This window comes from Theropithecus gelada, chromosome 3 (genome assembly GCF_003255815.1).
Source record: "Theropithecus gelada isolate Dixy chromosome 3, Tgel_1.0, whole genome shotgun sequence".
NCBI lineage: Eukaryota > Metazoa > Chordata > Mammalia > Primates > Cercopithecidae > Theropithecus > Theropithecus gelada.
In genome coordinates this window covers 9,392,933-9,415,878 of record NC_037670.1, presented here as the reverse complement: position 1 = coordinate 9,415,878, position 22,946 = coordinate 9,392,933, and the positions used below count along the sequence as shown (strand labels likewise).

The 22,946-nt window shown below is 52.9% G+C and overlaps 1 protein-coding gene across 5 annotated transcripts in view; it reads right to left on the bottom strand.

Moving 5' to 3' along the window:
* Window positions 1–10,523: 10,523 nt before the first annotated feature.
* MLXIPL (MLX interacting protein like) overlaps window positions 10,524–22,946 on the bottom strand; it is a 32,681-nt gene continuing 20,258 nt past the window's right edge. Inside the window, exons 8-17 of one of the 5 annotated variants that reach the window (XM_025379497.1) lie at window positions 16,872–17,041; window positions 14,207–14,738; window positions 13,885–13,952; window positions 13,659–13,809; window positions 13,383–13,498; window positions 13,171–13,290; window positions 12,861–12,988; window positions 12,657–12,780; window positions 11,601–11,730; window positions 10,524–11,309 (exon numbers count right to left, since the gene is read on the bottom strand). In XM_025379497.1, coding sequence (XP_025235282.1) covers window positions 11,191–11,309; window positions 11,601–11,730; window positions 12,657–12,780; window positions 12,861–12,988; window positions 13,171–13,290; window positions 13,383–13,498; window positions 13,659–13,809; window positions 13,885–13,952; window positions 14,207–14,738; window positions 16,872–17,041 — 1,658 coding nt within the window. In that variant the 3' untranslated portion in view covers window positions 10,524–11,190. The remainder of the gene's footprint in view (window positions 11,310–11,600; window positions 11,731–12,656; window positions 12,781–12,860; window positions 12,989–13,170; window positions 13,291–13,382; window positions 13,499–13,658; window positions 13,810–13,884; window positions 13,953–14,206; window positions 14,739–16,871; window positions 17,042–22,946) is intronic. The other 4 variants (XM_025379499.1, XM_025379498.1, XM_025379500.1 and 1 more) reach the window with 4 other exon arrangements.

Below are 22,946 nucleotides of genomic sequence, written 5' to 3'. Positions count from 1 at the left end.
TCCTGGCTAACACGGTGAAACCCCGACTCTACTAAAAAATACAAAAAACTAGCCGGGCGAGGTGGCGGGCGCCTGTAGTCCCAGCTACTCGGGAGGCTGAGGCAGGAGAATGGCGTAAACCCGGGAGGCGGAGCTTGCAGTGAGCTGAGATCCGGCCACTGCACTCCAGCCTGGGCGACAGAGTGAGACTCCGTCTAAAAAAAAAAAAAAAAATGAAGATTCACAGGGGTTTGAAAAAGTGAACAGGGAGGTCTCATGGACTCTTCCTCTCTGTTTCCTCCAATAGAAACATCTTGCATAACTGCAGTGCAATATCAAAACCAGGAACTTGACATTGATGCTATCTACAGAACTTACTCAAATTCCACCAGCAAGGAGACAATCTGAAAGACTTATTGGTAGAATTTGGGTTGAACAGATGTGCTCCATAGGTGTCCTAGTCCCGAAGCCCAGAGTGAGTCAAAGTACCGGAGTTGGAGATTCCTGCTGCAAACATTTCCATCCCCACCTGGGAGCCTGCCTTCCTGACAGTCCAGGCCCTTCAGCAGTAAGAAGGACCCTCTGAGAAGAGCGGTCGCTGCAGAGGCTGGATGACAGACAGACACACCCACAATCTTGGGGGAGGAAATGGATCCAGTCAGAGAGCAAATGGAGCGGCCTCATTTCCTTCCCTTTTGTCCTTTGCGGGAAACTGACATTGACTCAGCTGTGGGCAGTGGGGTAGGGAGGGGTGTGAGGGGGTGTCTAGAGCATCCTGAGGCTTGCCCTCCCTATCTTGCTACTTAGGACTGTGGGCCCAGCCATAAGCGACTTTCTCCACCATCTCGAGAGAAAGCTACACTTTAAAAAATTTTTATCTATATATTTATTTTGAGACAGAGTCTTGCCGTGTTGCCCAGGCTGGAATGCAATGGTATGATCTCGGCTCGCTGCAACTTCCGCCTGCCAGGCTCAAATGATCCTTCTGCCTCAATCAATCTTCCTGCCTCAGCCTCCCAAGTAGGTAGGACTACAGGCATGCACCATCACACCCAGCTAATTTTTGTGTATGTGTTTTGTAGGGACAAGGTTTCACCATGTTGCTCAGGCTGGTCTCGAACTCCTGAGCTCAAGTGATCCTCCCACCTCAACCTCCCAAAGTGCTGGGATTACAGGCATGAGCCACCAAGCCTGGCCAAAGATGCACTTTTAAGAAGAATTTCATTTACCAAGCATTTTGCATGTGACATGTATTGATCCAGGAGCATTTTTTAAATAAAGAGAATCTCACTGTGTCGCCCAGGCTGGAGGGCAGTGGCTCGATCACAACTGATTGCAGCCTGAAATTCCTGGGCTCAAATAATCCTCCCACCACAGCCTCCCAAGTAGCTGGGACCATAGGTGCTGACCACCAAACCCAGCTAATTTTTGAATTTTCTGTAGAGACAGGGTCTTGCTATGTTGCCCAGGCTGGTCTCTAGAACTCCTGGCCTCAAGCAACCCTCCTGCCCTCATCCTCCCAAATTGCTGGGATTACAGGAGTGAGCCACTGCACCCGTCTGATCCAGGAGCTTTGCATTTCATTTCCCTTGCTCACATTCCCTTCCCACAGATGAGGAGACTGATGCTGTAGGAAGTTAAGTGACTTTCCCAAGGTCACACGGGTGGAGAGTGAGCCTGGAGACTAATACATGTCCTGTCTGGCTGCCATCTGTGGATGTGGGGCCAGAGGAAAAAAGAGTAGCCTCTCTTTGTACAGCTCAGTTGAGGCTACCAAATTCTTTCACATCCTTGAATTCAGTTGGCTTTTAAGACAGGCCATGTTATAACTTTAATTTTTAAGCAGATGGAGAGAAACACTAGGCTTACATCAAATAATATGCCCAAGGTCAACAAGGAAGCAAGGGAAATAACCCAGAGTCAAACCCAGGTCTACTACACTCAGGATCCGTACTCGGGCAGGGCACTGTGGCTCATTCCTATAATCCCAGTACTTTGGGAGGCTGAGGAAGGAGAACCACTTGAGCCCAGGAATTAGAGACCAGCCTGGCCAACATAGTGAGACCCCATCTCTACAAAATAAAAAAAAATTGTCAGGCGTGGTGGTGCATGCCTGTAGTCCCAGCTACTCAGGAGGCTGAGACGGGAGGATTGCTTGAGCCTAGGAGTTTGAGGCTGCAGTGAGCAGTGATTACACCACTGCACTCCAGCCTGGGCGACAGAGCAAGACTCCATAAAAAAAAAAAAGAAGTTAATAAGGAGGCAGGAGGCCAGGCACAGTGGCTCATGCCTATAATCGCAACCTATGGGAGGCTGAGGCAGGACTTTGAGACCAGCCTGGGCAACGTAGCAAGACTCCATCTCTATTAAAAAAAAAAAAATTAGCCAAGCGTGGTGGTGTGGACTTCTAGTCCCAGCTACTCAGGAGGCTAAGGCAGGAGGAGGAGGTTCGCTTGAGCCCAGGAGTTCAAGGATGTGGTAAGCTATGATCGTGACACTGCACTCCAGCCAGGCAACAGACCTGTCTCAAAAAAAAAAAAAAAGAAAATTGAGAGGCCAAGGCAGGCAGGTCACTTGAGGCCAGGAGTTCGAGACCAGCCTGGCCAACATAGTGAAACACCATCTCTACTAAAAATACAAAAAGTTAGCCAGGCGTGGTGGTGCACATCGGTAATCCCAGCTACTCGGGAGGCTGAGGCAGGAGAATCACTTGAATCTGGGAGGCGGAGGTTGCAGTGAGCTGACATCGCATCACTGCACTCCAGCCTGGGTGACAGAGCCAGGCTCTGTCTCCAAAAAAAGAAAAAAAAAAAGCGAAAAGAAAAAAAAGGGAGACAGAAATCCCTAGGCTTGCCTTCCTCGTGGGTTGATCACACTTTTCCAGGGCAAAGCAAGATGAGTCCCAGGTACCACTGGAGATTGAAGACTTTCAGGGATGTGAGGGGAGGGAAGCTATGGAGAGAAATGAGGCTGGAGGGAAAGCAGGGTTGCATCACAAAGCACTTCGAACACCTGCTCTGAAGCCTGGCCTTGTCCAAGGCAAACAGTAGCCAAAGAAACAACTGAAGCACATGAGCTCCAACTTGCATTGTCTGGAGTCCTCCCTACCTCTGGCCTCTCTACATTAGGTGAAATGGTAACTTTCCGCCTTGTTTAAGTAGTGGTCCTCAAAGTGTGGTCCCTGGACCAGCAGCACTAGGAATGCAAATTCTGTTTTTGAGACAGGGTCTCACCCTGTGGCCCAGGCTGAAATGCAGTGGTGCTATCATAGCTCACTGCAGCCTTCAACTCCTGGGCTCAAGTGATCTTCCTACCTCAGCCTCCTGAGTAGCTGGGACTATAGGCCACCACACCCAGCCAGGAATACAGATTCTCAGACCCCATCCCAGACCTGTTACTCGGTCAGAAACTCTGGAGGTGGGGCCCAGCGAGCTGTATTTTTTTTGTTTTTTGTTTTTTAAGACAGAGTCTTGCTCTGTCACCCAGGCTGGAGTGCATTGGTGCAATCTTGGCTCACTCCAATCTCCACCTCCTGGGTTTAAGCGATTATCCTGCCTCAGCCTCCTGAGTAGCTGGGAGTACAGGCATGCACCACCACACCTGGCTAATTTTTGTATTTTTAGTAGAGACAGGCTTTCGTCAAGTTGGCCAGGCTGGTCTTGAACCCTTGACCTCAGGTGATCCGCCTGCCTTGGCCTCCCAAAGTGTTGGGATTACAGGTATGAGCCACTGTGCGTGGCCCTCTAGCTGATCCTTAACAAGCCCTCTAGTTAATCCTGATGCACAGTACAATTTAAGAAGCACTGATTGAAACTAATTTGAGCCCCTAGATGTAATTTGCAGCTCGAAGCCTCTATTACAGTGGTTCTTGACCTGGCTCCATATTGGAATCACTTTTAAGATGCTGATGTTTAAACATCGTACTGGCTGGGCATTGGTGGCTCACATCTGTAATCCCAGCACTTTGGGAGGCAGAGGTGGGAGGATGACTTGAGGCCAGATGTTGGAGACCAGCCTGGACAATATAGCAAGACAAAAAAAAGTCTATAGAGTCTCTACGAAAAATTTGAAAATTAGCCAGGCCTGGTGGCACATGCCTGTGATTTCAGCTACTTGGCAAGGGCTGAAGTGGGAGGATCACTTGAGCCCGGGAGTTTGAGGCTGCAGTGAGCTGTGACTGTACCACTGCACTCTGGTTTGGGTGACAGGTTGAGACCCTGTCTCAAATAAATAAGTAAATAAATAAAGCCACATTTATTTTATTTTATTTGTTTTTGAGATGGAATCTTACTCTGTGGCCCAGGCTGGAGTGCAGTGGCGTGATCTTGGCTCACTGCAACCTCCGCCTCCCAGATTCAAGCAATTCTTTTGCCTCAGCCTCCTGAGTAACTGGGATTACAGGCGCCTGCCACCATGCCAGGCTAATTTTTGTATTTTTAGTAGAGACGGGGTTTCACCATCTTGGCCAGGCTGGTCTCGGACTCCTGACCTCAGGTGATCCACCCGCCTTGGCCTCCTAAAGTGCTGGGATGACAGGCGTGAGCCACAGTGCCTAGCCCACATTATCAATTATTATTATTATTATTTTATTTTATTTTTAATTTTATTTTTTTTTTAGACGAAGTCTCGCTCTGTCGCCCAGGCTGGAGTGCAGTGGCCGGATCTCAGCTCACTGCAAGCTCCGCCTCCCGGCTTTACGCCATTCTCCTGCCTCAGCCTCCCAAGTAGCAGGGACTACAGGTGCCCGCCACCTCGCCCGGCTAGTTTTTTGTATTTTTTAGTAGAGACGGGGTTTCACCGTGTTAGCCAGGATGGTCTCGATCTCCTGAACTCGTGATCCGCCCGTCTCAGCCTCCCAAAGTGCTGGGATTACAGGCTTGAGCCACCGCGCCCGGCCACACATTATCAATTATTAATGCATGTTTAAGTTTGAGAAGCCATTCACTGTAAGGGTTACAGGAGGCTAATGCACGTGTGGAAGAGGCGATGTCCTGTTGGACCAGGGCGGTGGCTGTGAAGGTAGATGTTCAACTGGCCAGGCTTCCGTCCTCAGTGACAGCTAGCAGGGTGTGCTGAGGAGCTGCAGATGATGGTTTCCAGCTTGCACAAGTGTCTGGGTGGTGATGCCTGTCCTGGGGCTGGGGCACACTGGGAGGACCAGGTGTGAGTGGTAAGATCGTGGAAGTGGTGAGTTCTGTATTGGGGTCCGTCAGTGTTCAGGGAGCTGCGGAGCACTCAGAGGGAGAAGTTGGGGTGATGGTCGGACATGTAGTTGTGTAGCTCTGGGGAGACAGCAAGGCAGATACAGAGTCGGGGTCCTCTGCAGAGAGGCTGAAGGGGATGAGATGGCCCGGGGCTTGGGGCTTGCCAGAGAGCGAGAAGGGAATGGCTAAGGAAGGCACAGGCCTAGGAACAGGCTCCCACAGCAGGACCTGGGAGGGCATTGGCAGGGAGGAGGAAGGAGAGCTTGGCAAGAATTCCGGTTTTTTTTTTTGTATTTTTGAGACAGGGTCTGGCTCTGTCACCCAGGCTGGAGTGCAGTGGCACAGTCATAGCTCACTGCAGCCTCGAACTCCTGAGCTCAGCCTCCCGAGTAGCTGGGGGTACAGGCCCATGTCATAACACCTAGCTAATTTTTTTGTAGATATGGGGTCTCACTATGTTGCCCAGGCTGGTCTCTAACTCCTGGCCTCAAGCGATCCTCCCGCCTTGGCCTCCCAAAGTGCTGGGATTACAAGCGTGAGCCACCGAGGCTGGCCGAGAATTCTGGACTCCCGGGGAAAGCGTGGTTTAAGATGGAGGCCCAAGGGCCTGAGAAAAAGCAGAAGAGCACTGTGAAGCAGGCACTGGATTTCGCAAGGAGCGGGTCAGTCAGAGGTGAGCTCAGTGATAGCAGAGTCAGCGCAGGGGTGAGGCTGGGGTGTGAGGGTGGAGGAGGAGCCCAAAGGTGGGGGGCCAAGAGGGGAAAGAGAAGAGAGGAGGGAGAGTGAGCAAGTGTAGATGACTCTTTCAAGGGAAGAAGCCATCTGAAAGGACACGGGGTCAGGGGGATGTTTGATGGGGAACTTCTGGCCGTGTGGGAGTGAAAACAGCAGCGTACACACTGCCAGGACCCTCCCTTGCAGCGAGCCACGGCCAGCCTGTCTGCGGCAGCAAAGAGCATGCGCGAAAGGCTGGGTGCACCTGCCACCGTCACAGCAGAGAAGCGGTCAACAGAAGACGCAGGCAGTTGGGTGGGCACCGCTGGGCTGCTCACCAGCTGAGCAAGCTTGAGGCAAGGGACCGAACCTGTCTGTGTCTCCGTTTTTCACTTGTAAAATGGGGATGCCGATAATTATTACAACTCATTCTCATTCTTACATAGTGTTATATATTTATAATATATGTTACATATAATGTATATAATTATATAATATATATAAAATATATATAATGCTCTGTCACTTCCACTACTTGGTTCCGGCTCTGCCTTCTTCCAACTCTGAATAACTATATATTATATATATAATATACAATTATATGTATTTATACTATATATAAGTATATTTTATATGTATTTAATATTTATATATAATTATATTGTATATTTATAATATACAATTATATATTATATATTATACATATGCACTATATTATAATGATATATTTATATTACTATATATTAATTATAATATATAATAAATTATATTACATTTATAATATATTTGTACATTATAAACAAATATATACTTTATTTGTTAAAATATATATTTATATCTAATTTATACATAAATTATACATAAATTAGATATAAATATATATTTAATTTATATATTATATAATCTATATTATATAATATATTTTATATTTTTATATATTTACATTTATAATATATATGTTTTATAAATATAAAACATATTTTTATAAATATAAAACATATATATTTTTATAAATATAAAACTATATATTTATAATATATAAAGATTATATATAAAATATAAATTAAATATATTGTAAAGATTATATGTTATGCAGATTATGATATATAAATTAATGTAATATTACATATTATGTATAAAGATTATATAGATATATGGATTAGCATATAATTAATCTTTATATATTCTAAATATAAAAATTTTGTAATCTATATCTTTATATGTAGAATATATATTAATCTTTATATACAGAATATATAAAGATTATATATAAACTATAAATTAAATATATAAAGATTATACCTTAAATATATTGTATAAATATAATCTGTGTATTATTGTATGTTATTAAATATATAAACACAATATTTATATAGAGAATATATATAATTATTATCCCTATTTTGCAGATTTATATATAGACATATATAAAAATCTGTAAATCTCTATATGTGTATATTTACCCTTTTAGGTTCTCACAGCAAGCCTACGAGGTAGGTGTTGTGAGGATTAAGTGAGTTAATATCTACAAAGTGTCCAGGTGTGCTGGTTCATGCCTGTAATCTCAGCACTTTGGGAGGCCAAGGCAGGAAGATCCTTTGAGCTCGGGAGTTCAAGACCAGCCTGGGGAACTTAGTGAGAACTTGTCTCTACTAAAAATAAAAATAACAACAACAACAAAAATCTAAAGTGCTCATAAGAGTGCTTGGCGCATAGTCCACACTAGATCTGTGGGCAGCAATTCTCCTTTTTCTTCTGCATGAATGAGGGAAATGGGAAACCCATGGAAGATTCTTTAGGCTATTGAAATCCTGCAAATCGGCCAGGCACGGTGGCTCCCACCTGTAATCCCAGCACTTCAGGAAACCTAAGGCCAAGGTGGGATGATCACTTGAGGTCGGGAGTTTGAGACCAGCCTGGGCAACATAGCAAGACCCTGTCTCTACAAAAAATAAACATGAATAAATCAATCCTGCAAATGTCTCCAGAAGGTCTGAAATGTCAGAGGATTCCAACATGCCAGGCTGCAGTGTCAGCTCCATGAAGAGAGAGATACCGTAGTGAACAGCGTCTGCAAAGCCAAGACCATGGCCTGGTCCACAGCAGGCACTCAGTAAATATTTGTTAGATAGATAAACGCAAGGATTAGCGAAGCATTGGGGCCTCTGAAGCTTTCTACTGAAGGATCAGTTTTTTATTTTTTATTTTTATTTTTGAAATGAAGTCTCACTCTGTCACCCAGGCTGGAGTGCAGTAGTGCGATCTCTGCTCACCGCAACCTCCACCCCCCAGGTTCAAGGGATTCTCCTGTCTCAGCCTCCTGAGTAGCTGGGATTACAGGCACCTGCCACCATGCCTGGCTAATTTTTTTGTATTTTTAGTAGAGATGGGGTTTCACCATGTTGGCCAGGCTGGTCCGGAACTCCTGACCTCAGGTGATCCACCTGCCTCGGCCTCCCAAAGTGTTGGGTGGTGTGAGCCACCGCACAGGCCGGTGTCAGTTTTTTCTAAGACATCTCAACTAAGTGGCCATCCACCCTCTGCTTGCATACCTCTCATAGCGGGGAGGTCACTACCCTCCCTACCTGCCCTGCCAAGGGAGCACATTCTCCTTCTGGGTGGTTCCAGTGGATTCCCTGTCGGTTCCACTGCTTGGTCCCAGCTCTGCCGTCTTCCAACTCTGAAGGCAGCGAGCCTCTCTGAACTGTCTCCTGGCCATGGAGGGAGGAGCTCCAGGAAGCACGTCTGTCACCTCTCACCTGGATGACTGCAACTGTCCCCTAACTAGTCTCCCTGCGTCCACCTAGTCTCAACTTAGCACCCAGGGGATTCCTGTAAAAAAGTTACATCTGGCCAGGCGCGGTGGGTCAAACCTGTAATCCCAGCACTTTGGGAGGCCGAGATGGGCGGATCACGAAGTCAGGAGATCGAGACCATCCTGGCTAACACGGTGAAACCCCGTCTCTACTAAAAAATACAAAAAACTAGCCAGGCGAGGTGGCGGGTGCCTGTAGTCCCAGCTACTCAGGAGGCTGAGGCAGGAGAATGGCATAAACCTGGGAGGCGGAGCTTGCAGTGAGCTGAGATCCAGCCACTGCACTCCAGCCTGGGCGACAGAGCGAGACTCCGTCTCAAAAAAAAAAAAAGTTACATCTGGTCAGACACCATGGCTCATGCCTGTAATCCCAGCACTTCGGGAGGCCAAGGTGGGAGCGTTGCTTGAACCCAAAAGTTCAAGAGTTCAAGACCAGCCTCAGCAAAAGGGCAAGGCAAGTCCGTTTTTTTTTTTTTTTTTTTTTTTGAGACAGAGTCTCGCTCTGTCACCCAGGCTGGAGTGCAGTGGCACAATCTCAGCTCACTGCAACCTCCGCCTCCCAAGTTCAAGCGATTCTCCTGCCTTAGCCACCTGAGTAGCTGGGATTACAGGCGTGTGTCACCACATCCGGCTAATTTTTGTATTTTTAGTAGAGACCGGGTTTTGCCATATTAGCCAGGCTGGTCTCGAACTCCTGATCTCAGATGATTCGCCTGCCTTGGCCTCCCAAAGTGTTGGGATTACAGGCATGAGCCACCACACCCAGCTGCTGACTCTATTCTAAAAGAAAAAATTTTTTGGCTGGGCGCAGTGGCTCACACCTGTAATCCCAGCATTTTGGGAGGCTGAGGTGGGTGGATCACAAGGTCAGGAGTTCGAGGCCAGCCTGACCAACATGTTGAAAACCCGTCTCTACTAAAAATACAAATATCAGCTGGGTGTGGAGGTGCGCACCTGTAATCCCAGCTACTTGGGAGGCTGAGGCAGGAGAATCACTTGAACTTGGGAGGCAGAGGTTGCAGTGAGCCGAGATCGCACCACTGCACTCCAGCCTGGGCAACAGATGAGACTCTGTGTCCAAAAAAAAAAAAAAAAAAGTTTTTAAAGTTACATCTGGCCAGGCGCGGTGGCTTATGCCTGTAATCCCAGCACTTTGGGAGGCCAAGGTGGGTGGATCACGAGGTCAGGAGATCGATACCATCTTGGCTAACACAGTGAAACCCCGTCTCTACTAAAAATACAAAGGAAATTAGCCGGGTGTGGTGGCGGGCGCCTGTAGTCCCAGCTACTCAGAAGGCTGAGGCAGGAGAATGGTGTGAAGCCTGGAGGCAGAGCTTGCAGTGAGCCAAGATCGCATCACTGCCCTCCAACCTGGGCAACAGAGCGAGACCCCGTCTCAAAAAAAAAAAAAAAAGTTACATCTGATCTTCTTTTATTTATTTTTCTATTTTTCACTATTGAGATGAGGTCTATGATCCCGCCTTGGCCTCCCAAAGTGCTGGAATTACCGATGTAAGCCACCATGCCTGGCCTCTTTTTTGCTGTTATTTGAGACAGAGTCTCACTCTGTTGTGCTATCACAGCTCACTGCAGCCTTGAACTCCTGAGCTCAAGCAATCCTTGCGCCTCAGCCTCCTGAGTAGCTGGGACTATAGGCGCTTGCCACCACTGATCTCGTCCCACCTCCACTCAAAGCCCTCCAGCTGCTTCCAGCTCAGAGTAAATGCCCAGGCCCTCTGCAAAGCCACCTCCCACTGCCAACGGGCTTTCTCTGCATCCCACTGTGAGACACACTGACCATCACATCAACAAACCGGCAGACAGTTTTTGCTTTTATTGGTCAAGAATTCTTTACAAAACCCACACACACATATCCACACACACACGATGCCTGCCCTGCTGCGGTCACTCTGGCCCTGGTGTCTCCTGGGATCAGGCCCTCCTGGCCTCTCCCAGGGGAAACCATCCTGCAGCCCCTCTGGGTTAGCAGTGAAGGAGCCTAGAGAGGGAATCTCCTTTTCTGCTTCTCTGCTCAGGAACAGAGGTCTGTGCCCCACCTGTGGGGGAGCAGGTGCAGGTGACAGAGAAATAGCATCCTCGTTTTCCCACTACTGAGCCCCCAGAGTTGCCAGCCTGGGCCCCCAATGTCACAGCTGCCAAGGCCTGGGGTCATCTGCTGATTGAACCTTCCCCATCCCCATTTTGCACATTGAAACATAGAGGTCCAAAGATGGGCGACGAGTCACCCAAGATCATGGTGCTGGAGCACAGTGGCAGAGCAGGGACGGGGACTCCGCTCCTCTTGGCCTCCAGGAGGTGGGAAGTGTGAAACCTGGACCCAGCTCGACCCCTCCCCCCTCAGGGAAGGGCAGAGCCAGGGCCTGGGGCATGAAGAGTGCCCAGAGATGATCCCTGGAGCCCGTGCCCAGGGAAAGTGGCCCCCAGGGCAGCTGAGTGAGCAGCAGGGTCTGGGCAGGACTATAAAGGTTTGCCAAGGGTGCCCTCTGTGACTGCCCGCGTGGCTTGCTCAGGGATGCGGCCCGGGTCGGTCAGGATACTGGTAGATGTGCCCAGCTGGCGTAGGGAGTTCAGGACAGCTGGGTGGGAGACAGAGAGAGAGAGAGAGACACCTCCTGGGGTCAGGGCCCTACATTTGGATGCTGGAACCAAAGGGATAGGGGGACGTACTAGTTGGCAAGACTGTCACCTGCTCCTAGAACCTCTGTCTACAGGCATCTGGTGGCCAGAGAACCATCTGGGGGATGGGGGGTGGCCACAACCCTAGGCTGTGTTGAAGGCAAGCTGGATGTGGGGTCTAAGCAGGGCAGAACACTCCCTCCACCCCGGAGGCTGGAACCCTCTAGCAGGCAGGGAGATGGCGCACATACTTGGCCGGAGAGCGGGCAGAGAGCAGTACTGGTCCAGCCAGGCCAGTGAGGTCTGGCGGAGGGTGTGCACGCTTGCCGTGGACACCATCCCGTTGAAGGACTCGAACAGAGGCCGGATGAGGATGCTGAACTGGGCCCAGGTCAAGGAGCTGCCTGTGGTCCAGTTGGTACCCCCACCCCATGTGGATCCCTGATGCCCAGTTCAAACCAGGGGAAGAAAGGGCCTGGACAGTGTCTAACCTTGAACCCCAACGACTCCTGCTGCAGCCGCTACTTTTTTTTTTGACAGAGTCTCACTCTGCCGCCCAGGCTGGAGTGTAGTGGCGCAATCTTGCCTCACTGCAACCTCCACCTCCCAGGTTCAAGCCATTCTCCTGCCTCAGCCTCCTGAGTAGCTGGGATTACAGGCACATGCCACCATGCCCGGCTAATGTTTTTATTTTTAGTTGACACGGGGTTTTGCCATGTTGGCCAGGCTGGTCTTGAACTCCTGGCCTCAAGTGATCCACCTGCCTCAGCCTCCCAAAGTGCTGGGATGACAGGTGTGAGCCACTGCCTCTGGCTTGCAGTCCCTACTTCTGTCCTGCCAAGACCTTCCCAGCACCCTGCCTCTCAGTCCCCTCCTCCTTGCCCCTCCACCGCCCTTACTCTGGGCTGAACCATCCCTCATCCCTGAGCTCCCTCCCTGGGCTCAGTCAATAACTTGATCCCTGAGCCAGATGAGGGAGTGGATTCCAAGTCTTCTTTAGGCGTCACTCCAGAGTTCAGGTTCTCCCAAACTGCCCTCGGGGCTTCCTGAGGTCAGGGCCAAGGCTCCCCTTCCTCAAGGACTCCTCCCTCAGTTTCCCTCTCTGCTCCCAGCCACCCATCCCTGGGCAATTCTGCTGGCCAAGATGGCCATGACATGGAAGCAAGGGGCATAACAAGAGCTTGTCACCTGGGAGCAGCTCTGAGCCTGCCTGGCCTGGAGAGATAGGCCTCCCATCTCAGGCACAGCCTGGTCTCACCCTGCCACAGCCCCTGCAGCCCTCCAGCCATGGGCTCAAGGGAGGATACCACCCAGAATTTCCAGTTGTGCAGCGTACGGGTTCGGACGTAGTCATCAAACATATCTCGCATCTGGTCAAAACGCTGGTGTGTGATGGGTACCCCTGTAGCGGGCAGCTGCTGCTGGCACAGGCTGAGGGCAGGGCAGGGGTCAGGAGCTGGGGGTCAGGCGGCATGGTCCCGGGTCCCAGCACCCGCCTGGACCCTGCCTACTTAATGGCGGCATTGAGCTCCTCAATCTCGTCCCGTAGCTGCTGGGCCTCCTCCTGCAAGCCCGCGCGCTCCTGCTGTAGCATAAGGATGTACTCGGCTGTCTTCTGCAGTGTGGTAGCTTTGCTGACCTGCAGACGCCATCAGGGGGGCTCAGGCAGGTGCTAGAGGCTGCACCCTGGGACCCACTGGGGCACTGGGAGGGGAGGAGGCAAGAGTGTCTGGAGCACTCCTCTGCAATTGAGTTTTGGGCGGGGGTGTCCAGAAAGGGGCCCCGTGGTTTTGGGGATGCCAGCCTGGGTCCGGGGCTCACCTTGAGGCTGGGCTGGGCACTGAGTGTGCTCACAAGCCCATGAAGGGTGTCAAACCCCAGCTTGATGTTAAAGCGTCGCTTCTGTTCCGCGGAGATGTGTGTGATGCGTCGGTTCTCGGTCTCGGGGAGCAGAGAGTCGGGTGAGCCTAGGAAGGAGCCCGGGAGGGTCTGGGGGTAGCAAACCGATCTTGGGGTCGGGGGATGGTGCCCACCTTGTTGCTGTCTGGACGGCCCCGGCTGAGGATGGGTTGCGGAGGAGAGACGCGGACGCTCAGAGTCCCAGGGCCTGGCATGGAGCTGAGGTCCCCTGACAGCCGCCGCTCACTGCCTGTGGTAGGAACAGACAGACCCACAGAAAGACCGACCCCGGGGAAAGAGTCCCCATTACCCCCTTCCTCTCATCCTGGCACCAGACCCAGTCCCCTTCTTCTTCCTCCTCTTCCCCTCCTCCCGTAGATTCCCCCAATCCCCGCAACCCCTCTCTTTACCGCTGAGCGCTGGGGGTGAGAGCCGCTCCGCTTTGGGGACAAGCAGGGGTCTGGAAGGGGCCAATGTGGCCGGGCCTGGAGGTGGCCGGGGCGGTGTAGGGGCCGGGGTCGGGGGAAGGAATGTGCAGGAGAATTCAGGGACTGTCTCCTGCTGGGGTGGAGAAGGGCGGAGAGTTGGGGTGAAGGCCGTGGGCACAGCCCCACCGCCCAGTGCCTGAGATCTTACCGGGGACCCTGGGGACCGGAGGAGGGTGCTGGATACAAGTGGTGGCTCCAGGGCTTGCTCGGGCTTGGCTGTGCACGGGCGGAACCATGAGGCCACTGGGGCTGGTCCACCCCCGGCATCTTTCAAGAACCTATCCTGCCCCTCCCGAGTCCACACCCCTTTTAGGTACAGGGCCCATGTCCCTCATTCCTCACCACTCTGTCCCTTGAACTGGACCTGCCCCTTCACCGTCATCTTCTGCTCCCATAACCCCCTGTCCTCCCCACCTCCTGGCCTCCCTCCCCAGGCTTTCCTCTCCCTGTTGCTGGCCCTCCCGTCTCACCTGCTGTGAGCAGCTGTGTGAGGCAGGGGTTGTTGCTCCCCGCAGTGATGGGGGGACTGGCAGTGGCAGGGGCTAAGGTAGGGGGACTGGCTTTCTGTCCCCTAGGGGATGGGGCGGGGGGCTTGCTTCTGGGCACGGAGAAGCAAGGCCCAAAGGCAGGCTCTGAATACCCCGAGGGTAGAAGCTCTATGGGGAAGGGGGTGGGGGCTGGGCTGGGGACAGACTGCGGGGTGGGTGGGAAGGCTGCAGGAGCAGGCAGCGGAGACACTCCTGGGGCAGGAGGGACAGTGGGGAAGGGAAACCTGGGAGAGAAGAGAGGCTCTTCCTGCAGCAAAGCAGTGGGTGGCGCCATGGGAGGGAAGGGAGGTGGGGGGCAGGGCTCCAAGCCTGGCACCTTGGCAGGGGGAGGGTAATGCAGCAGAGGTGGGGGTACAGAAGGGGGTGGGAGCCGGAGCTTGGGGTCTTCAGGAAGGAGGAAATCAGAGCTCAGGAAGGCGCTGGAGTCCAAGGCACCAGGGCAGCTGTTCCGAGCCTGGTTGGGGGGACAGACAGACACTCAGACAGCAGGGAAAATAGCTGCCCCTGGCAGCCATCTGGGCTTCCCCTGCCCTCCCCTGCCCTGGCTGAGTGCTGGACTGCGCCCTGGGGAGAGATAGGAGAAATGAGCCCTGCCTTCCAGCACACACAGGTGTACGTACAAACACAGGGAAGCAGGGAAATTATAATGAGAGAAGGGAGTAGCGTACATCTACGCAAAAAGCAGGAAGAGTGGAGCATCAATCTTCCTGCCCATCCATTTGTCTCCCAAGTAAGTTATCCATCCATCCACTAACTTGTCCACCAATCCATCCACCAACCAACCCACCCATCCAATCATCATCCATCCATCCATCCATCCACTAACTTGTCCACCAATCCATCCACTAACCAACCCACCCATCCAATCATCATCCATCCATCCATCCACTAACTTGCCCACGGATCCATCCACTAACCAACCCACCCATCTATTCAATTGTCCATCTACTAATTCATCCATCTTCCATCCATTCACCTACTTATTTATCAATCTATGAAGTAGCTCATCTACCACTCCCTCCACCAGCCCACCAGATATTAAGGCATTAATGAATCCATCCAACCATATATACTTCCTTCATTCATCCACCAACCCATCCATAATCCATCCATCCATCCATTCATTTATCCATCCATCCACCATCTATACATTTACCAGTCACTTAACCACCCATCAGCCCATTCACTGACCCATTAAACTACTCATCTATGTATCCATCCACCAGCCCATCCATCCAACCAACCACTCACCCACCCATATATCCACCAACCCATGTGTGCCTCCACTGCTGTATAAGATGCCTCTGTCCATTCACCAAAACACCCATTCATCTGCTCACTGGCTCATTCATTCAGTCACTGACTCACTCATTGGACAATCATTCACTGAATGCTGTTATGTGCCTGAGGCGCATTAGGTATAGAGAATGCAGTGGTGAGCAAAACATAGCCCTTCTAGTAAGGAGCTCACTTTCTGGTGGAGGAGAGACACTCCTCAACAACCAACTAGAATTAGCACCCAAAAAGTCTGATGATGGAGGGAAAAGGCCTATAACAAAGCAGCAGGAAGCAACATCTGAATTGCACCTGGGGACTGGGCGCAGTGACTCACACCTGTAATCCCAGCACTTTGGGAGGCCAAGGTGGGCAGACTCCTGAGGTCAGGAGTTCGAGACCAACCTGGCCAACATGGTGAAACCCCATCTCTACTAAAAACACAAAAATAACCTGGAAATCTCTCTCTCTTTTTTTTTTTTTTTTTTTTGAGGAGTCTTGCCCTGTTGCCCAGGCTGGAGTGCAGTGGCACAATCTCGGCTCACTGCAAGCTCCACCTCCCGGGTTCACGCCATTCTCCTGCCTCAGCTGGGACTACAGGCGCCCGCCAGCATGCCCAGCTAATTTTTTTGTTTTGTTTTGTATTTTTAGTAGAGACGTGGTTTCACCATGTTAGCCAGGGTGGTCTCAATCTCCTGACCTCGTGATCCACCCGCCTTGGCCTCCCAAAGTGCTGGGATTACAGGCGTGAACCACCGCACCTGGCCCGGAAATCTCTTGAACACAGGAGGTGGAGGTTGCAGTGAGCCGAGATCGTGCCACTGCACTCAAGCCTAGGCGACAGAGTGAGACTCCATCTCAAAAAAAAAAAAAGAATTGCACTCAGGAATTCATGAACCAAAATGGTAGATTCACAGTTTCCTAAACATCCATGCTCAGCTTTCTGCCTCGAAGCTTTTGTTCCTGCTGCTCTCCCATCTGGCTTGACCTCGGCCAGTCCCTTCTGTCCAAAGCTGACCTATTCTCTGAGGCCCAGGAGCTCCCCTTCTCCAGGAAGACTTCCACAAGCAACTGGCCCTTGGTGGAGCCCACTCCAGGGTCTCCACGCCCTTAGCTTTCTCTCACGACTGTTTTGTCCAGTTCTGCTTCATGGGGTCCCTCCCAGAGGGCAGAGATGGGGTCTTTCTTCCCCTCCAATCTCCAAGCAGCAAACCGGGCACTCAGGGAGTGTCTGATACCTCCTGGACATGAACAGGGCAGGACCAGCTCTCAAGTGAGCTACATAGGGTTGGACGGGGTGGGGTGAGCTCACCTGCAGACGGCTGTGTCCAGAGAGGTGGGTCATGGCCGAGGAAGCCGGGGGCACCTCTGGGCCCAGGGTCCCACTGCTGAAGAGGGAGTCAACCACGGGGCTGAAGCTGGGGGGCTCTGGGAAGTTTGAAGGCATGGGCGGCTGTGGGGGGCGGGAGTTGGTAAAGAAATCTGTAATTCAGACACACAGGGCAACAGCAATTAGGGCCAGGGCTATGGCTGGGAAACAGCCGGGAGGAGAGTAGCCTGTCCCCAGCCTTGGTGGGTAGGGATGTGGGGGCTGGCGGGTGGGGGGTGGGGGTCCCTTCCACAGGAGATTGTGAAACTGGGAGGGTTTCTGTCTCGATCAGGGGAAGCAGCAACCGTCTTGGGTGGAATGAGCCTGGGTGGGAGACAGCAGGGGACTGTGGGTGTGAACGGGGACCCCAGGAAGCAGCCCCCTCCTCAGCCCCAGGCTTAGCTCAGGAAGTCCCCCTCCCCACCCCCTGGTGGCTCCCCTTCCTTGATCTGCTGGAGGTACAGAAAGGGGGTGCTCAGAGAGAGTGCCAGGGTCGGAAAGGGGTGCGGTGTGAGGGGAGGAGGCCTGGGATGGGAGGGGCCCCAGGGTGGCAGAAGTTCAAGAGGGTGAGTTGGAGATGAGAGGGAACACTAAGTCATTGGTTCTGGGACGAGCTTGGTTTGTTGGAAGGTCAGCAGGTGGAGCCTAGGAGTGGGGTGAAGAGTGTAATGCGGCAGGAGGGGCTAAGGCTGGGCTCCGAGTGGGGGGGCGAGAGGGTCCTAAGGCTGGGCTCTGAGTGGGGTCGGGGGGAGAGGAGCCTAAGACTGGGCTCCGAGTGGGGTGAGGGGGAGAGGGGCCTAAGGGTGGGCTCCGAGGCGGTGGGGAGAGGGGCCTAAGGGTGGGCTCTGAGTGGGGTGAGGGGGAGAGGGGCCTAAGACTGGGCTCCGAGTGGGGTGAGGGGGAGAGGGGCCTAAGGGTGGGCTCCGAGGCGGGGGGGAGAGGGGCCTAAGGGTGGGCTCCGAGTGGGGTGGGGGGGAGAGGGGCCTAAGGGTGGGCTCTGAGTGGGGTGTGGGCAAGAGGGGGATAAGGGTGGGATCTGAGTGGTGTGGGGGTGAGGGGGGGCCTAAGGCTGGGCTCCGAGTGGGGTGGGGGTGGTGGGGGGCTAAGGGTGGGCTGCGAGTGGGGTGGGGGCCAGGGTGGCCTAAGGGTGGGCTCCGAGTGGGGTTGGCGCGAGGGGTCTGGGAAGCCTGCGAGAGCTGGAGGAGGCAGCAGCGGATTGTTTGGGGTGCGGGTTGTGTAAGTCCTGGGCTATTCTGGTTTTGGGAAGCAGCTGGCCACGGCCTGACCACATCCCGGGCCTGGACGCCGCCCGCCCACCCGCTCCCTTCCGGGCACCTTTCTCTGACCCTGACCAGCCTGTGATCTGTGCCAGCTCCCGAGGCCTCCTAGTCTGGGCAGATCTGACCCCACTGGGACAGCTCCCCACAGGCCTGGGTGGACCCCAGCTCCCTGCTTTTTCCCTCCAACCCCCTGCCAGGAGAGCTGCTCAAGTCTGCCTCCCAGGAGCCACCTCCAAGGAGACCAGGAGTCAGTTAGATAATGTCACCCCAAACCCAGAACTCACTTGGGGGGTCAAGTGTGTGTGTGTGTGTGTGTTTGTGTGTTTCTGTCTTCACCCCCAACCCCATCCCCCAGAGACAGGGTCATGCTATGTTGCCAGGGCTGGTCTCAAACTCCTGGCCTCAAGCCATCCTCCTGCCTCAGCCTCCTAAAGTGCTGGGATTATAATGAGCCTGTGTGGGAGATGGCAGGGGACTGTGGGTGTGAACAGGGACCCCAGGAAGCAGCCCCTCCCTGCGCAGCACCAGGCTTAGCTCAGGAACCCCCCTCCCCACCCCCTGGTGGCTCCCATTCCCCGATCCACTGGTACAGAAAGGAGGTGCCCAGAGAGAGTGCCAGGGTGGGAAAGGGGTGCGGCGCGAGGGGAGGAGGTCAGCCACTGTGCCCTGCTGTCACCCAGGCTGGAGTGCAGCAGCGCGATCTCAGCTCACTGCAACCTCCGCCTCCTGGGTTCAAACGATTCTCATGCCTCGCCTTCCTGAGTAGCTGGGATTACAGGCGTGCACCACCACGCCCAGCTAATTTTTGTATTTTTCAGCAAAAACGGAATTTTGCCATGTTGCCCAGACTAGTCTCAAACTCCTGAGCTCAAGTGATCCTCCCGCCTTGGCCTCCTAAAGTGCTGGGATGACAGGAGTGAGTCACCGCGCCCGGCCCTGTGTGTCATAAGTGGCTCTGCTTTGCAGGAGGGTGTAGGGCCTGTATGTTGCAGTGGCTGAACCCTCAAGTCTCAGCATGGGGTCTGCATGCAGCCTCTGTCTGCCCCCTGGGTGTCTGTCGCTCCGTCTGAGGCCTTGTGAACCTGTCTTGCCGTGATAGCGTGCTACATGTGCGTCTGCTCGGTGCCTGTCCGCGCGTCTAACCCCATAGTGAAACGGTGTCTTCGTGCTGTCCTGCTGCCTTTCTTTCTCTCTCTCTGTTTCTTTCTCTCTCTCGCTCTCTCTCTTTCATTCTTTTTTTTTCTTTCTTTCTTTTTGATACGGAGTCTCGCCCTGTAGCCCAGGCTGGGGTGCAGTGGCGCGATCTCGGCTCACTGCAACCTCTGCCTCCCAGTTTCAAACGATGCTCCTTGCCTCAGCCTCCTGAGTAGCTGGGATTATAGGTGCCCCTGCTGCCTTTCTTTAAAAGGGGGACCACGCTGGGTGCGGTGGCTCACACCTGTAATCCCAGCACTTTGGGAGGCTGAGGTGGACAGATCACCTGAGGTCAGGAGTTCGAGACCAACCTGGCCAATGTGGTGAAACCCCGTTTTTACTAAAAAAAAAAAAAAGAAAGAAAGAAAAGAAAAATACAAAAATTAGTCGGGTGTGGTGGTGGGCGCCTGTAGTCCCAGCTACTCTGGAGGCTGAGACAGGAGAATTGCTTGAACCCGGGAGGTGGAGGTTGCAGTGAGCCAAGATCATGCCACTGCACTCCAGCCTGGGTGACAGAGCAAGACTCTGTCTCAAAAAAAAGGGGGAACAGGTGGGAGATGGCGAGTGGTCACTGCTGCTCCCCCATCTCCCAGGTCCACAGGTCCTGTCACTAGGCCCCCGAGGCCTTGGCTCTAGAATCAGCCTCACGCTTTGCCTGGCCCCAGGCTGCTGAGGGCCTAGGGCTCCTCCCTGCTCACAGCTGCAGCCCACTCCCTGGGGCCCGCGCAGGCGTCATGGCGCAGCAAGCCCCTCTCATCCCTGAGTCACCAGCCACCCCCTTACCATCGCTGCCCAGGCCTGTCTCAAGAATCCACCCTGCCTTGAGAGAAGATTCTTCCCAGCCCAAGCTGCTCACCAGGGCCCAAGTCCCTCCCTAGCCTCTGTCCCCTCCATGGACCTGACCTGCCATCCCCTCCCTGAGCTCCTCTGCCTCTGGCTGCCTCCCTGAGCCCCCCTCACCAAGCCTCCTGTCTCCATAGAGTTCTGGTCCCCTCCCTGGGTTTCCAGCTGGACCTCCCCAGTGGGAGGCTCTTGGGGGCAACGAGAGCTGCTGTCTTGGTGGTACCATTGCGCTCTGCCCTCTGGGTACACGGGATGTTTGATATGAGAGGGCCACACAAGCCACCTCCTCTGTGTGGCCCACACTTGTCCCCCCACGCACCAGCAGCCACCCAGGTCTGCCAGAAATCGCCTCCTAGCCCCAGTCCCTGCTGGTCTTGCCCAGACCCCAGGTAGGGGTGGCTGGGCTCCTACCTGTGGCCGGGCGCTCTGTGCCCAGACAGGGCCGCTGCCCTCCCAGGCTGGCCTGCTCCCAGGGCACTGCCATGCACACTTCTGCCCCCGGGCAGCCCCCACCCCCGCCCAGGGCTGGAGCAGGGGTGGGGGTGGTTCCTCATTCCCTAGTCCCCGCCCCATAGGCCTCCACCTCTTGATTGACAGGCCCAGGATCCCGTGGGGAAGGAATTAGGAGATCACTAAGATGAAGCCTTTATCCCAGGGACCCTCTTGCTGTCCCCAGGGGCTTCAGTGAGATGGGCTGAGCCTGGATCTTCTACCTGGCCTGCACATAGCTCCCGGGACCCCTAAATGTGTGGCTATCGGCAATAACCTGCAAGACCTACGGCTGAGTGAGGAAGGCCACTTGGAAAGTCAGTTGTGAAAACAAAGACAATTGTCCACATGTGCTTCCACCGCCAGGAGCATCTCTGGGAGGACAGAGGAATCAGTAACTTGGTGGCCCTGGGGTCAGGAGAGGGAGACAGGGACACTCACGACTTAGAAAAACTGCTTTAGGCCAGGCGTGGTGGCTCATACCCGTAATCCCAGCACTTTGGGAGGCTGAGATGGGAGGATCACTTAAGGTCAGGAGTTCAAGACCAGCCTGGCTAACATGGCAAAACCCCCTCTCTACTAAAAATACAAAAATTAGCTGGGCATGGTGGCGTGAGCCTGTAATCCCAGCTACTCGGGAGGCTGAGGCACAAGAATCACTTGAACCCGGGAGGCAGAGGTTGCAGTGAGCCAAGATGGAGCCATTACACTCCAGCCTGGGTGACAGAATAAGACTCTGTCTCAAAAAAAAAAAAAAAAAAAAAAAGCTTTACAAGATATGATGCCTGGGATTTTCTTTAAAATAACACTGGGCATGGTGGCACACACCTGTAATCCCAGCACTTTGGGAGGCTGAGGTGGGAGGATCTCTTGAGCCCAGGAGTTCTAGACCAGCCTGGACAATACAGGGAGGCCCTGTCTCTTCAAAAAAAAAAATTAGCCAGGCATAGGGGTGCGTGCCTGTGGTCTCAGCTACTCGGGAGGCTGAGGTGGGAGGATCACTTGAGCCTGGGAGGTTGAGGCTGCAGTGAGCTGTGATTGTGCCACTGCACTCCAGCCTGGGCAACAGAGTGAGACTCCTTCTCAAAAAAAGAAAAGAGAAAAATAAAAGATGACTGGCCAAGAGTTGATAAGTCGATGACATCAGTGATGGTGACTTGGGAGTTTTTTTGCTGAACTACTTTCTCTACTAGTGTGTGCATGGTTGAAATGTCCTCTAGTAAATAGTTTTATTTTTTATTTTTATTTTTTATTGTTTTTTTGAGATGGAGTCTTGCTCTGTTGCCCAGACTGGAGTGGCATGATCTTGGCTCACTGCAAGCTCCACCTCCCAGGTTCACGCCATTCTCCTGCCTTAGCCTCCCTAGTAGCTGGGACTACAGGTGCCCGCCACCACACCTGGCTAATTTTTTTTGTATTTTATTAGAGACGGGGTTTCACCGTGTTAGCCAGGATGGTCTTGATCTCCTGACCTCGTGATCTGCCCGCCTTGGCCTCCCAAAGTGCTGGGATTATAGGCGTGAGCCACCATGCCCGGTCTTTTTTATTTTTATTTTTTTTGAGACAGTCTTGCTCTATTGCCCAGGCTGGAGTGCTGTGGTGCAATCTTGGCTCACTGCAACCTCCGCCTCCCAGGTTCAAGCGATTCTCCTGTCTCAGCCTCCTGAGTAGCTGGGATCACAGGCGCCTGCCACCACGCCCAGCTAACTTTGGTATTTTTAGTAGAGACGGGGTTTCACCATGTTGGTCAGGTTGGTCTCGAACTCCTGACCTCAGGTGATCTGCCCGACTCGGCCTCCCAAAAGTGCTGGGATTACTGGTGTGAGCCACCACACCCGGCCTAGCAAATAGTTTTAAAATGCATTGTGTGAAAAATAAATAGACCCAAATAACTCAAAGTTCTCTCCCCTGAGAGGGTCCCAGCATTCACTGCTTTCTTGGGAGCCCCTGGTTCCCTGGCCAGGTACTGTCTTGGGCCCTGCCCTCACTGGAGGCCACACCAGCTGTACAAAAGACCAGGAAGACCCCTCAGAAACCACCCAGACCTTCCAGGCATGGTGGCTCATGCCTGTAATCCCAGCACTTTGGGAGGCCAAGGCAAGGGGATGGCTTGAACTCCGGAGTTTGGGACCAGCCTGGGCAACATGGTGAAACCCCATCTCTACCAAAAATACAAAAAAAAAAAAAAAAAAAAAAAAAAAAATTAGCGGGG